This window comes from Cheilinus undulatus, linkage group 22, assembly GCF_018320785.1.
Source record: "Cheilinus undulatus linkage group 22, ASM1832078v1, whole genome shotgun sequence".
Taxonomy (NCBI): Eukaryota; Metazoa; Chordata; class Actinopteri; order Labriformes; family Labridae; genus Cheilinus; species Cheilinus undulatus.
Genome location: NC_054886.1, coordinates 5,848,657 through 5,865,543, shown reverse-complemented (window position 1 = coordinate 5,865,543; position 16,887 = coordinate 5,848,657). Strand labels below are relative to the sequence as shown.

At 38.9% G+C, this 16,887-nt stretch overlaps 1 protein-coding gene across 1 annotated transcript in view; it reads right to left on the bottom strand.

Annotated features, from left to right (window-relative positions):
- The window catches only part of nrxn2b (neurexin 2b), a 740,090-nt gene that overhangs the window by 514,342 nt on the left and 208,861 nt on the right, over positions 1 to 16,887 (bottom strand). The window contains exon 3 of the mRNA XM_041780093.1: positions 8,692 to 8,712. Within this exon, the coding sequence (XP_041636027.1) occupies positions 8,692 to 8,712 (21 nt within the window). The remainder of the gene's footprint in view (positions 1 to 8,691; positions 8,713 to 16,887) is intronic.

The window sequence follows — 16,887 nt, the reverse complement described above, 5'->3', positions numbered from 1 at the left end:
TTAGTTTAAAGAGGACAAAATGCTTAGTAAACAGTCAAAATCATCACTATGATGTGTGGTTGTGGGCTGAGTAGAGTGTGGCTAAAGTTAGCAGCTAGCTCTACCTGCCAGTTCCTCTTTGCAGATTAATTAATGCTTAATGTGCTTAATCATCACAAAGGTTGAGTGTTATACATAGGTTTAATTACTCAAAAGCTTTTATACAAATTTATTTCCACTTTTAGTTCAAAATACTGCCCTATCCTGCTGTTCCTATGGCATGCTAACTGCTGAGCTTCTCATGTTTACATTCAGCAAAGAGCAGTGGAAAGGTTCTGGTGGGAAGCCGTTCCCTGGAACTAGAGCGGCTACTAGTGGCAGGAAGCTTTATTGCTGTCTCAAAGGAGCATTTAACCAGTATTTCCATAACTCTAGTGCCAGCTATTCTGATATCTGAATTTAGTAGTTTAGCCATCTAATCATGTGCATCCCTTAATATAGTTTATAAAAGGTCTTTTATTAAGAAAAAAATGTGTGTGTAGCTATTTTCTTAAGGTTTCAACAATAGACAGTTTTAGACAGCAATGTATCACATTTTTATTTGTGTGGGTTCTATGGGGCTGTAAGCAGGGAGGGCTACAAGAGATATCTAGAGAAATGAACACATTATAATGGAAAAATCAGCTTTGCAATCCCAAATAATGAGATAAATCAGTCAAGAACTTGAAAAAAACCAACCACACTTTTCTCGTTATCACAGCAAATCTAAGTCAAATAAAATACATGGATTAATGTCCACTCAGGAATTCTGCAAATCATTTAATTTTTGCCACAGTTTTATTTCAGGAACACATTCATGCTTACTTAAAGCATCTCTTAGGCTCTCTGGGCCCAACCAACCAGCTGAGAACCACTGTGTTAACAACACCCTTAAAGGCATAGAACAGAAAAGACTTTAAAGGGGTTCTGGCTGTGCCATATTTTGGAATGCTGAGCCACTGATATAGCTGCGGTATTTTAGAAGTTGTTGGAAAGAACAGGTTGTATATTTCTAAAAATATTGAATGAAAGCTTCGCTAGGGAATGGGGAGCAATTTAAAAGTTTTGCAGAGGAGTTCGAGGCTGCAACTGCAAAGAGAAAATGAGGAAAACTCAAGCAGAGCAGCTAAATCTGGCAAACCTAATGTTCTTCTTCACACACACTCCCAAACACACAAACAGCAGAGCTCCAGGCCGTGCATTGTCCAATCCATTTCTCTCTCCATCACAGCAAACAGTTTCGCCTGTGGCCACGCGTGTTGACACTGAAGCATCTGGAATTTCTCACAAGTGGACGCCCACTCCATCCCTTTAGACTTTGTTATCACGGAGCAGAAAAATAGAAGGAGAGAAAAAGAGAGGGAGCTGAGTGGGGTGAAATTAACGTCTTGTGAGAACAGGCATGGCTGGACTTGGGCTCCTCCAGGACCCGGGGATGCTTTATCTCACTGCAACATCTGGCAGGAGCTGGGCAGGCGGCAGCAACATCAAGGCACCCTACTGTCCAAAGGCTCTCAAGCAATTTGAGAGCTAAAGAAAGACACCATTCAGTTTTGTTCAACCTTCCACTCCTTGGTCGTTCTCCCTTCCTATGAGGTTACTTTGTTTATTTGCAACCTATTCTTTCAAGTGCTTTTGAGTGCAAAGCTAGCCAGCAATCTTCCATGATCGATTGCTTTGTTTGAACACTGCAAATCTCTTGTGCATTCAATGAAAAATGCAGAGTTAAACTTTATTGATTGCAGACAATGGACAAATAGTGTTGTTTTGCCATGCCTTTGTATAAATAAATGCCCATCATTCTCAAATGTTGCTGCAGTGTACCATTTTTTGCAAGAACACAAATGCTTTTCATCACCCAGGTGGTCAGCCTGTTAGCCCGTAGTACTCCAAATAACAACAGCAGTTAGAATTTGACTTAGGATCATGTACAAGCACAATTTGTTCCAGAAACAAAGCAAATCTGGGTTAATACCACACTGACATCAGTACATTTAATATTTGATTTCCTATTTGTTGTCTCCTTCTGCTGTCTTCACGCACACACAGTCAGGAAGCATCCAAGGTTCCTGTCTATAATTTTGTTTTATTTCTCCTGGGAAAATAAGAACAAAATCCATAATCTAGTTTGGATGATCCAAAGTAATCTCCTATAACTACAGGCCCCACTCAAATCCATAATCCTTTATCTGTAGCTAACATCAAACTCTATTTTTTACACAGGAGCAAAAAAAATGTTATTGCTCTCCCAAGGGTGAGATTAAGCTGGAGGTCCGCGTGGCTCGGAGAGAAAAGATCATTAGCCTTGATCAGATTGATTAAGATCAGGCTGGCCAGCTCAGAACATCCCTCACCCAAACAAAGCACCAGGTCACGAAATCTATCAGCCAGTCTCAGAGGCCAGGCACGCTGACCAGGGATAGTTTTGATCTGTGGCTGTCCAGTTGTGTATATAGGCTGTTTTTCTCGTGGTCATGTCCACGGTCATGGTCACTGATTGTCACACAGTCACATAAAGGACATTCAAAATGGCTTTCTTTCTTCATCCGACTGAAGAGCTTGTGTTTTCTAGCTGCTATACCATCAGTGGCAACACAACAGCTCTGTGTGTCTTCATACTTGTGTTATGGATGTATTTCACAATATTTAATTATCTAATAAATGTCTAACAGAGGGCTGTCAAATACTTGATGCTTCACTAAGCCATGGGACTAATCATCTTAGTGTGGGTTAAAATCAGAGCTGCAAAATACATTGCAAAGGCACTGTTATTAAAATATGAGTATTCACATTTAAGACATTGGCAGTGTCTGAATTTAAGGCCTGTAGTCAAACAAAGGGAACTTGGTCAACTGGAACAGCAGCTAAGAGAAAGAGAATAAAAGCACATTATCCCTCGATTAACCTAATCAGTGACTGTGTTCTCACTGCACCAACCTGTAGCCTTAATGAACTGAAAACATGATAACCTGTTTGCAGCTTGATAAAATGTTGTTGTTAAGAACACCTGGGCCCGGGTTCTCATCTCCTTAGGAGCAGGCTCAGTGCAGTTTTTGTTCAGATGTAGGGAGAAGGAAAGGCAGACAGCACTCCAGCAAATTCACTTTGTTAAGGGTAGCTGGTACTCAGCTGTATTGGAGCTTAATTGTTTATTTCTAATAACTTCATGGTGCCGCGTTGGTGCATTTTTTTATCTATTTGGATAATATTGCTGATACCAATATCAATACTAATATATAAATACAGTTCAGACCTAAAACCTCAGTCCTTTAATGACACTATAAAGCAGTGGTTATCTGGTTCTCCAGTGGTGCAACAAGGCACACTGGTCTGCCTTGAGGCAAGTCTCGGTGTGCCTTGGGAATTTGTACATCCATACATTATAACTACAGTTACACAACAATTATAGATGCTTTATCACATGTTACTGTGGCTATTTGGCCTGGATAACAATATGCTATACTTTGCCATTTTGGCTTGCTTGTGTAAAAATGTTTGAAACCACTGCTTTAAAGTCTAAGAAAGGAGGATTAGCACAGAAAAAGTCCTCAGCTGATGTTGGACTGTTGCTTCCTAAAATTCATTTGTATATGCAGCCAATATTTACAGCAAATATGGGCTGATACAGCTGAAACATTGATTTTAAATACTGGCAGATATTCCAATATGTGTCGATATTGATTGATTGATTGATTGATATCTGCCAATGATATCGTGGATCCCTCTTTATCTGATTTCTGACCTATCACGCATCTATGTAGCTTTGTTAATGTGCTGAGATTCCTTGCCAAAAATGTACATTACTCTCAATGATAATAATTTCAGCTATATATAAAAATCACAACAATTTTTGACTGATGAATAAGTGGGTAATCTGCCTTCAATCTACCCTCCTCCTCTACCTGTCTACATCTTTTAGTTTTTTTTTGTTTGTTTGTTTGTTTGTTTGTTTTGTTTTTTTAACATTAATGCCATGGTTTAAAATGTCTGTAAAAAAATTCCAATGCAATTCAGAGACACATGATTTGAAACTGTTTCATCACAGTTATAACTGAATCTACCTGTGATGTACTTCTTCTTGGTGCTACATCATTTTTTTTTTTTCGACTGCAATAATTATTGCATAAAGTAAAAATACTGCAATGCAATTTTTGTCAGTATTGTGCAGCCCTACAGTAGTTAAACCATTAAATCTGTTGTTGTTTTTTACATTCTTTTAAACCAAATTCAATGGCAGTAACACTACAGGTAAACACTTTTCTACACCACCCATATCCAGGAAGTTATGCTTTGTATCTCGATCCTTATCCATTGGAATGTCAAACACTGATGCTTTACCAAATAATGGGGGGCACTTTTCTACCTAATTTGGGTTAAAATATTGACACTATGCTGACATTTCTATTCCTAACTGGCCTACTGGGTTAAAGCATTGCCATTTTTCCACCTCCGTAGCTTCCTAGAATTAAATTAAATTACCTTTTTGTTGTTTTTTTTCTTGGCATTCCACATCCTGAATATCTGTAGTGGCTTCTCCTGAAGACCACTGTTGCATTTGATGGGTTAATAGGAGTTAAATAGAAGTCAAGTAGCAGAAACATGGCATCTAAAATATCTCTTATATGCAGGTGATTGCATTAATAAGCGTAACAGGTGCAAAGCATACCATTTTTCAAGGAAAAATTACAATGAATTAAAAAAAAGGTGTGTTTTTTCTGTGCATATCAATTTAAGCGCTACAAACACAATTTGGTGCCATGAAGTGTACAATGCCATGTACAAGGGCACCCAACAGCTGGTGTGCCTTTCCCAAATAGATCATGTGGGTTAAACCAACCACAGTCCATATATCTAGCCACGAGACAACCCCAGCCTTCAGCTTCAGTGTCGTTTCTCTATTAGCCTCTGTAGGAAAACAGCTAAATTCTGCAATAAGCTAAGCCTTTGCTTACATAATGAAACCATACATCATACATACAGTCCTCCAGGGAGAGGACATGCTCTGTTAGTATACTTGGCTGGCTGGTAAAAACAGGTCAGTGTCGCAGCTGCATCATCAATCGCCACTCTACTGTGTGAGAACGAGGGCCACCAGCCACCTTCCAGGGGCACCGGCCTCTCTGGGGCTTTTAACGCATCTCTACATCATCAATCTCAACCAAGTTTTGAACACATGGTCAGCGACAGTAATTAGACCAAATATGTTTGCAGGGAAAGCCTAAAAATAGGAGAAAGGAGTGAAGTGGTGCCTCGAGGGTTTCACATGAGAGATTATCAGCTATTAAGTAAATCTGTCGAGCTGTCTTGTTGATGCACAACTCACTGGAAACTGGGGACACAACTTCCTGTTTTTAATTAAATGGCACAGCTTCAAATTAATGCAGGTTACAAGATTTACGTGTACTGATTTTGAAGTTTAAGCAAGTGCATGACTTAAACACTGTATTTTGACCCTGGAGTATGTCTCCGAGTCATAATAAACTGTTAAAATTCTTAAAATCTCCAGGGATCTTTCATATTAGAGTAATGGTGCTGCTGGAGAAAAACACCTAGACCTCTGCACAAGGAGAGGTGTTCCCTCTTAAATTGCTGGAGGCACACATAATAAAAAGGAGCTTAAACTACAACATATGTCCTTGCCAAGTGCAAAGAAATATCTGCAGAACATACCACTGATAAGTAGGAAAAACTGAGCTGAGCTGAAGGTGTAGGCCTGAACTGCAGTGACACCACACAACAATATTTCAGGATACATTGGCATAGCGGGGTAGTGGAGTTTCCCATTCTTCTTCAGGTCTACCAGGGAATAAAACCCCCTCTTTTCATTCTCCATCTCACTTCCAAAGCTTTCATAGCCCTCACTCGTCTCAACATCAATCTGGAGGGTCTACTCAGTCAGACAGAATTGTGCGATTGCCACCATTGATTCCTGTCCCCTACCTTCCCCCTGACATTTTCCCATCAAGGACTTCAGTGTTGCCGACATGGGTCTAGGCTTCAAAAGTGCTCATACAGGCAGACATGTACACAGAGATACAGTTATAAAGCTAGGCCTGCACCTCTCATAGAAGAAAGCTGAGAAAATGTCAAAAAGTTGAGGCTTACAAGGGTAATTTTAGGAATTGTGAAGGCAAAAAACAATATTTAATCCTTCCTCATTATGTGACAGGAGAGTGGATAGTGAGCAAATTATTTTAAAGCACATGTTTTCACTTAAGAAAAAAAAATGGGGGATAGAAATAGTTCTGAAAAGGCTCTCCTTTTTCCAGCTGCACTCATAAGCAGGAAGCACTGAGCTTTATGAGAAAGCACACAGGAAATTTACAGCTGTAGGAGCTAACTTTGCCCATGGAAGATTAATTATCTTTTAACAAGACTTAGCTAGCAAAGCATTTTTTATTTTTTTTGCTTTACATGAAATTTCACTGCCACGCTACAATGGTGATGACAGTGATTTTCATGATTATCATGATGGAAAAAAAAAAAAAAAAAATTGTTTCAAAAATTAATTGTACCCTGCTGATGGGGCAAGGACTCCTCACAGGGACTTTGCAAGACAATCAACCTTATTTTGATTAGTGCTGCACAATTAATCCAATTGCAGTTGCATAAAAGGCTGCAGTTATTTTTGTGACGTTACATTAAAAAAATTCACATATTTGTGCGGCTTTTAGTAAGGGGGGGTAGGGGGGGTCATATTGGTCTTTGCCCTGGGCCTTGAAATTACTAAACCAACCCTGCCTCACACCTGCAGTTCTCCTCCTTTGTGTGGGGAATAGATTTATTGCAGTGAAACAATTAAAAACCCTGGTTAAGATCTAACTTTTTAAAAATCATTACTACACAGCAGTTAAAAAAACCTGACACAGAACAATGATCCATTTAATTACTGGTTTAACAAAGATACACAAGGGAGGTTGTCCCAAGCATGGGTGGCAATTTATCATGTATTTTTCATATGAATGTAGCCTAGCCATACTTTGTCACAGTGGGCCAAATTTTGTCCATATAGGGGGCACTGAAGAGGGCAATTTGTATAAATCTGTCTTTTTAGAGGTTACCAATGAGGGCTCTTTGTCAAGTTTTTTCCACTTAGAGATCACAAAGCCAAATTGTGTCCACATAGAGGGCACTTTGGGAAATTGTGTCTATTCAGAGGGCACTTAAGAGGGCACTTAAATGGCAATTTTCTAAACATTAGGGTACCTGCCCCCCGTTGAGCCCACCAGTGACTTGAAAGGTTTGCAAAAATGCCTGCAGAAAGGCCTTTAAATCTACAGCAGTGCCACTGCAGTTTCACTTTGTACAAATTTCTTTTAAAAAAAGAAAAAAAAAAAATTTAAAGTATTGATTATTTCGAAAGCAGTACTGATTAAACGTTGTGTCTTTTATGCTGCTAAATATTTATATAGTTTGAGTCCAGAAATACATACTTCGCAAATCCGATTATTTTCCAAAATAATTGCAGTCACATTACTACCAAACTGTGCAGCACTAATATTAATGCCATTTTATTTACTCATGGCCTTTAATTAGAATTCAAAATGCACATCTTATCACTGAAATTATTCATATATGCCTCATATATGACTCACACTTACAAAGACCATATCTTCAGGCTCCTATTAACAAAAGCCCCAGGCAAGTACATGATTTTCCAATGGTAAAGGCACCAATGTAGTCGTACACACATTCTACATCAAACCCCAAAAATGAAATTGAGTTGGATTAGCTCATAACAGTGACTTATACATCTATGTTTCCAATTTACAACAAGATAAACAACTCCTGTTAAGTACAAAGACTGAAGAATAAATGCAGCATTAACTTTTACAGCTTTAAAGAAAACCTGGAGCAATGGGACGTTTGTCACAGTGATTTCCCCTGCTGGCGCAGAACGTGTGAAAGGTAATCCATCACTTTAAACTCAACAAGGAGGAAATGCAACTCCGAAAGATGCAAATACAGTCACGCAACAACACAACTATTCAATACTCAATGCATAGATTAAAAAAGCATGTTTCTCTGGACCAGAGTGTCCAATCTGACTGATAAATGAACCAAGTCAACCACAGGGAGACAGACAACTGCTCACAGACATACAAGCTAAGAATGATCAATACACAAAGTCTGCTGCTTCCAGCACTGCTTCAGTACTTGGCCCAAGGGCTAATGAGGCCCCTGAGGGGCCCTAACCGGCGGTCTCAGTTCAACTTTAAGTGAGATAGGACATGGAGACAGGCATGGCTCTAAAAATCCCCATGTCATATCTTGTTAACTTTGATGAAACCTTGTTAAATAGCTATTTGATTCAAAATTCGCAAGCTGCCTCGAAAATGTTCCATTGAAGTGCAAAGATATTTTCCTACATGTGACTGTTTGATTGTATCGATAGAGATAAACCACAGTCAAAACAAAATTAAATTAAAACAGACAAGATAAAATAAACAAGAGATTAAAACAGGGACAATTTTGGAAGTGCATCAATCACTTTTGTCTTTTTCAAAAACTGTAATTTAGGCCCCCTGGAAGTCACGTATAACCGCAGTCCAAACTGACAATGCCCCTCCACAGAGGGAGGGCACACAGCATTAACAAGCAGCCAGCATCAGCATCCATGACAGCATTGAGGGAAGCCGTCAGAGGGCCTGGAGAGCAAAGCATCAGTCTTACCTTCAACAGCATACTCTTCAGCTTCAGGAGGAGCGTCCGCGGGGGATGCGTGGGAAAGGGAGAGAAAAAAGACACAAGAGAAGACTCATTAGTCACTTTTTCCCAAATAAATGCCTTCCTGTTTTTCATTCAAACATGCTCTTCATGTGATAAAAATCTAAACAAAGACCAACCCTATGGTTTGACATGTTAGACTTCACATCTAAATGAAATACTGCCCTACATGTGAAATCTGATGTCCTTTTTTCCTATAAACTGACTTAAAAGCTGGCAATCTGCCCAATTATATAACACTCAAATTACTCTCCACATGAAATGTCCAATAGCAGTGTAGAGAACCCTTAACCACCATACTGTATCCACACCACCTCCCATTGGGAACAGTGAGCTTCAGTCAAAGAGAATCCCCAGCTGAGAGACACTGACTCTCTCACACTTCTCTCTGGCTTAATGATACAGTCGGGGGGAGTCAGAGGGATCAGGCTCCAGCAGGACACTTTACTCAGAAAAAAGGGAAAGCTACCCTACAGCAGCAGAGGCCAATCTGTAATGCTAGAAAGCAAAAACTGCAGCCGCCTGCCACTCTAGAAACCCCCTGTTGGACCAATGAGGCACTGGCCGAGAATGTAAAACAGCCTCTAGCTTGGCAGGGCATCCCTGTGGAGAGTTTGGCATTTTGATCTGCTGCTGTGGCTTCTGGGCCTGGGTCTTCATGGGACGCCTCTGTATTAAGCTGTAGCATGGTCAATAATATTTTAATGTGACGCTGCACGCTGCACTGGTTCAATGTTTGTGTCTGGTATAGTGTCTTAGTATTTACAGCTGCAGGCATTCTGTGCAACAGTAGTATGGAAAACTGTAGAGCCAAGTTAGAAACCACATTGTAGAGTCACGAACAGCACATTTATTCAGTATTTTGCCCATATTACTAGTTGGGAAGTTACATGCATTGCTCGAAACATTTAAATCTAAAAACAAAAAGCAGCCATTTGGGGAACTAACTGTACTTCTTTTTTTTTTTTTTGGCTTTTGCAGAGGCACTGCAATGCACGAGGATTTGAAGAGACAGAATGTGGGACTCATGAGTGATGCAGCGAGCTCTGCCAGGTAACGTTCTTACTTTCTATGCTAGAGAACGGTGGTCATCCACCAGCAATGTTGTCCTGGCTTTTAACATGAGTGTAACACTACAGTGCTGCAAACAGAACCCGACACCTTTCCCTTTTTACTCCTAACGCAATAGTAATGTTATGGTGTTAACACGTTACATAGGGAGTGATGCACATCATCTCTTTCATACTTGTCAACACTTAAAAAGTGGAGCGAACTCTAACCAACATAGAATAATTCGGCTTTACATTTGTAAAACAAAATCATTCAACCTTAAACACTAATTATGTTAAAAGCCAAGACAAAAATATTGCTTGAAATGAAATTTTAATAGTATAAGCAAAATTGTTATTAAATACATTTTTGAAAGAAGAACTCTGACTTATTGTCTTTATTTGTAGTTCATACACGTTTGTAACCCGCAACCTGGCTAGTCGACTAATCGCTCCAGTGGTCAGTGACTAGTCAACTATAGGAATAGCCGTTAGTTGCATCCCTATTGTGTTGTATTGCACCATATCATATCGCACTGTACTAGGGCTGGGCAATTAAACACAAAACAGATTAAATTGCAATATGGCCTGCAGCAATTTACATATTGCAGAAGTTGCAATATTTCTTTAACTTGAAATCTGATGAAATACCAGTTTGACACACTCATTTTTTGCAGCAGCAGAGATTTTATGTACATTGTACAAACAAGTGTGAACACAACAGTCCATTTAGATATGATGTTCTTCTCACTGATCCCTGCTTGCAATAATGCACCACACTGCTGCTGCTGGCAAAGCCTCACCTACTCCACCCCAGCCTCCTCTTTATAGCTTAAAGCTTGTTGCACCCTCATTCAGATTTATGCTACTATGGATTTATTGCATCTGAAATAATTTTATTGTTTTCAATACACAGTGCCATAAATGTTCTGTCCATATGGGGGTTTCTAGCTCTGCACTGCCTGTAAAGTCAAAGCATGCTAACTGACTAACCCAGGGAGCTTCTTTAGAGCAGAGTCTTCTCTGCCAAGTAAAACTGTAGATCCATTTTGCAATAAAATGGTTAAATGTATGATGAGAGTGTTCCTGACTGAATGTAGGTTAAACTATAGATTGATTTATTTCTTGAATTTGTTAAAAAAAAATGCATAAGATGAGAAGCCTAAGAAAAATCACACATAAAATTGCAATATTATTATATTGTACACTGTATCATTTCTTAACAGAGTTCCACAGCAATTTACACACCTATATTTTAAGGTAGAATTTAGTGTTGATTTCATTCTTTTTTAAAAGAATCAGAGCATTACAGAAGTTTAGTTTATCTGAAAAACCTACTGCATTTAGTTAAGTTTGGGAAACATAATATGTTGAGTCAAATTATGGCTAAATGAGTCAACAATTTGTTACCCTGAATGCCAGCGCCACCTCCTCCCACCTTACATTTGACCTGCACATTGGCTCATGCCAAGACATTTTAGAGGTGAATGTCCGGACTATTCGTTTTCCTGGGAAAAAGTGGGAACAGTGAATGAGACAACCCAAGGATGTTCTCATTTGTATCCTGCTGCCTGAAGTGACCTGAGTTTGTTTGCACAAGGTGAAAGTCATTGTACCAACACCAGTAATGTTATTAAACCTCTTTCAGAGTACACAGCCTGGGGTGCTTTAAAACAGCCCAAAGGATACCAGCAGAGTCACTGAAAGTTGGACTGAGTGACAGAGCATGTGCCAAGCAGAAGCACTGGCACCGTGTTTGTCTGATGTAGTGGTTGTTTATATAATCACTGGCCATGACTCTGCATTTCCTCTCGTCTCATCTCTGATCGTAGTCCATCATCCTCTCTTTAACTGTGCTCCCTCTTATCCCTCCCAAGCTGCAGCAAAAGGCTGTTTGATGTACACTGGAGGTTGTTTATATCATCATCGGCCATGACTCTGCCTTAAACCTCCACTTATCTCGCAACAAAGTCTGTAATCCTTTCTTTCTTTGTCATCCACGTGTTGGTCATTTCTTTGTTTCATCTGTTCTGCTGTAGCGCACTGGGAAACTGCAGCTGCTCAGACATGAAAAGATATGGAATAACAACATGTTTTTGTCTCATTCTGACAAAAAAGAATGATTTTTAAATGGTTTCAATATTGGTTATTTTGGCTCAGCTCATGTGTGATAGGGATGGTCATTCAAAAGCCACCGGCAATTCCTCAAATAAAGGTTTTATTACCCTATTTCCCTAAAACTTTCACACTCGTGAAGCCTCATTCACCCAAATTAGCCTGAAAAACACTGAATGAGGAAAAATGACTATGATGTGGAAAAGAAAGACAACCATGACACTGATGTGAGAACATTTTCCTGTGTAGCTTGATACTAAAACATAATGGGAATTACAATTATTGAGCTAGTAGCATTAGATCATGCTGTGATGCCCAGTACCACGGTCACCAACACCAGAGCCCCCCAGGGCTGTGTCCTCAGCCCCTTCCTCTACACGCTCTACACCAATGACTGTACAAGCCCCTCATCAATCACAACATACTACAAATACTCTGATGATACTGCAGTTTTGGCTCTCCTCAATAATCAGCATTCCATCACCGACTATCACAGCTCAGTCACCCACTTCACACAATGGTGCACAAATAACTATTTCCACATCAATATTGAGAAAACAAAGGAAATGGTCTTCAACCCACCCACTCGCAATCTGAATCAACTCATCATTAACAGGAACACAATAGAACAGGTGAACAAATTCAAATATCTTGGACTCACCATGGACAATAACTTTACCTTTGAACACTACATCACAGACATCCATAAACGCTCACAACAACGTTTTCATGTTCTCTATACACTGAGTGCCCGCAACGTCGCCCCCCATCTCCTCCTACTGCTGTATAAGAGCATCATCCATCCAGTCCATCATACTCTACTGTTCCTCCTGTTTCTACACCATGCTGTCAGTCTCCAGCAGAAACAAACTCCTCAAGATCACACAAATAGCATCAAAAATAATCCACTCTCCCACACCAAACATTTCAGAAGTCAATGACACAGTTGTCACGGACACTGAGCACCCTCTCCATAACTTTTTCCAGCTCCTGCCCTCTGGTCGAAGGTACCAGACACTGAAATGGAGAAGAGCCAGCTTCAGTCTGAGCTTTGTACCATCAGCCATCTCCATCCTCAACAAACTAGCTCACTTACCTGCCATCACTGTCTTTTGTAACTGTTTCTGTTAATTGTCAATTGTCTATTGTGTTAAATGTTTATGGTGTGAAATGTCAACAACTGTCATGACGTCTGTGGAGACAAATTTCCCTCTGGGACAATAAAGGAATCTATCTTTAAGAAAGAAATATACTTTATCTGAAGTTAAGGGATGCTTAATTGGTCTTCTAACACCTCTATCATCTGTGAAGCTGCAGATGTGTCTCCTAACACTAATGCTTTGTTATATAATAACAGTTGGCAAACAGCATTTAGATATGCTGCAGCAAACCTCTAAATAGTTAAAAGCCCTAATGTGAAATGGCTTCTCCCTGTGACAGAATTTTTTTTTGGTATCAGTTGTGTTTTTCTAAGTTGATAGAACACATTTTAAGTTTAATTGATCAGTACACGATCACTATAAGTATTTTTTGTCATCATACTTAAATGATTAGACAATCATCCCTTAACCTGCATAGTTTTCTCAGATTGCCTTTGGCCATTGGACACAGTTGCACCATGGATGAAGCTACTCCCTCTGTGAGACAACTCTTACCTGTAGGGGCCTACTTCAGCACAGCAAGAATCATGTACTTTACATTGTGGAATGGAACTTTGTAGGTCAAAGTGCACCTTTCAGTTTTTGTGACTTGGAGTCAATCAAATGAGCTTACCTGAAGAGGCATGGGTACTAAAAATTAAAATGTGTAGGAGACAGTGGTTGAGAAACACATAAGTTATGCAATTCAATTTGAGTTATAGTAAAAAATATATATATATTTCCACTACTAAATATACGTTACGTTGGGACGCAGATAGCCTAGTGGTTAGGTTGCACCCATGTGTGCAGGAGGACCAGGTTCATGTCAGGCCTGTTACTCCTTTCCTGCCTTTCTCTCCACCACGCTCTCATCCCTGTATCTGATTCTGTCCTCCACTATCAACAAAGGCAATAAAAGCCCAAAAATAGATATTTGAAAAAATCTTGTACAAATCATTTACAACAAATAATTCTGAGTTTGTCTTAACTGATTCAGTTTAACAGCATGCAAATGAGTTTGGCTGAAGTCACCAGTTTACATGGTCACTAATTAAAGTGGAACACCTGGGCCACTGTGTCAGTGCAAAGAGTAAAATGTTGGAAAATAGTGCAGGCAGTACTGATATTGTGTTCTATACAGTGGCGAACAGCCACCTAGTCCAATCTATTGTTATTATTGGCTATTGATGCTCATGATGTTACCTTTGAGCTCAGGATTACCATCATATTTACAGTTGTCATGGTTGTAGTTTATATCCTGCACAAAGGTAGCTGGCTCTGGCCCGCTATATTCTAGTAATCTACACCTTTAGTATTTTGGTAAACAACACTGAAGCTCTAAAATGGGTCGGGCAGCTAAATGTTAGGGGTTTATGTGGCCTGTCCTCATCCGATGCAGTCAACAAGTCCATTTAAAATCTAAACAAATAAAACTGTAAATATGAGCACATGGCAAAATCTGCAATGAAGGAAATCAAAATGTGTTCCAAAAAGAGCACCTTAAAGACAAAATGATTAGAATATGAAATATAGAATAATTAATCTTTGATTATTGATCCATTTCTTGCTCTGTGGAAGAAATAATACACTGAAGTTTGCTGCAACTGTTTCTGCAATACTCTATTTTAGAAGCATTTAGGTAATAGAAGGGCATTGCACTGAAAAAGAAGCTGAAATAGCGTTGGTTCTTTGTTAAGCTCATTAAATCCAGCATTTGCATTTGTATTTAAGGTTAAAATTACACATTTCAGTGCAATAAACTCAGTGAAAAGCTGCATTTTTTGATCATTTTACTTATTCTGTAAGCAAGCATGATTGTCTCACTAAGAATATCCCAACATTTCAAACAATTTGGCTATTAGGCCACAGGAATACAATTAATGTTAATGTTATGCTGCTGGCCAGGACACTGTTGTAAATGAGATGCTTCATTCGATAAGGTTTTACTGGTTAAATAAATTCTATTAAGAAAATTAATTGGCCCTTTTGATTACCACTTTGCCTATCCATGCCTTTAATATGGCAAATTTTGTTTAAAAATCTACATATTGATCTTAGAAGACCTTCTTTTTTTCTGAAAGTTAAAGAAAAATCTCTTCAAATGGGAGAGCACCATAAAGTGTTGAGCCTATACCATTTCAAGGCTGACTCAGACTTTATAGATATTCTTTTTGAGCAGGCAGCATTTCAAACTGGGAATAGTTGTGTAATCTGGCCTTGGAGAAGAAATAGGATTTCAGTCAGACACTTGGTGAGATATACTCTGTCTCTCACAGCTTGTCGCTTTTATCCCATTGATAGTTTCCACAAGTCTTTACCACCCATTACCTTTATCCTAGAGCTGTTTTTTTTTTTCATTGGGGTGTATCCCACATAGCCTCAGGCTTTTTGCTCCTCTGGGATCCCCCATTCTCTTCAATGTACTTTGTGAATCATACTGGTATTTGAAGAATGCTTTTCAGGGGAACACGCCAATACCCAGTCTAGATGTGATCTTGGTGTAAAAATGGAGCTTGTTGCAAAGGCTTCAAACCCCATCTACTACAGAAGGGAAAACAATTCTTTATTGTAACTTTTAGCAACTGAATCTAGAAGAACAAGCAATCTAAAAGGTTGAATTGCACACATCTAGTTCAAATTGACAGCCTGATAAATGCAACATTTTTGAATATTTCCCTAAATGAGATTGCAGTACCTCCAGCAATGGCAGTAAGAATTAATCAAAGACACAGTGACAGGATAAAAAAGGAGCAGAAACCAGACGTGGGCTGCAATGAAAATAAATAATTAAAATAAATACCAAAGTAAAATTCAGATGGAAGCAGTGGAGAAGCTGGATTTCTCTACCAATGAATCCCTGAGGGCTTTGGAGGCAAATGAGAGACTTTTCAGACCTAATCCTCACCGAGCTAACTAAAGGATTTACAGAGAGGAGAAAAGCATGTCTGCATTGAAAACAACCCCTTTCTCCGTAACTATCCTCCAATTTTCTAGCATGTGAAAGCTGTTACACAATTAACTAGATACAGAAAGACATGAATCTGTAAATTTAAACTGTAAAGTGTAAATCCAAATCTGAAAATGCAACTAGATAAATCTACATTTTACACATTTATTACTCTTGCAAACTATTGAAAGTACCCATGGATGATATTTTAAACAATACACAGAGTTATACTTTATTAAAGATGTGGCCTTTGATATCAACTGTGTGTCCCGAGAAAAATCCTCTTTTTTCATTCTTGACTTTAAAAGAAAAGTCATCTTTTCTTTTCAGAATAATCTTCTCATTACAGATAAAAATGGGCTAAAGCACAGCAAGTCCTCACAGAGGGAGTTCAATCTCAACATCACAGACAGCATGAAAGTGACTGCATGATTTGCATGTGCTTTTCAAGCTGAGTGTAGCCTCCAAAGAGAGAAATACACACATTAGTCATGGGCCCACTGCTGCACGTTTTACTCAATTTGATGAACGAGCCACAGACAGTTGAACAAACTTTTGGCTGTATTTGTATATATACTCAATATCCTTATTTCTATCTGAAATAAACAATTCAAGAGCTATCCCTTTCTATGTTCTAAGGAAAACATCTATATACTAAATAAACCTTAACCTAACTCAAATGCTGAATTTTGATATTTGAAAACATTTTAATCTCTTATGAGAACACACCTTCATTCATGTGGATGAATAATTTTGGTGCTTGAAATAGGTTTACCAAAGTCTTAAATTCACAAAAGTAGTGGAATATATGAATAAAATAATTGGTAAGTGCAGAAAACATGTCTAAAATTAAATTTTGTTATGTTGTTTTTAATCATAAATGTTGTCTGTC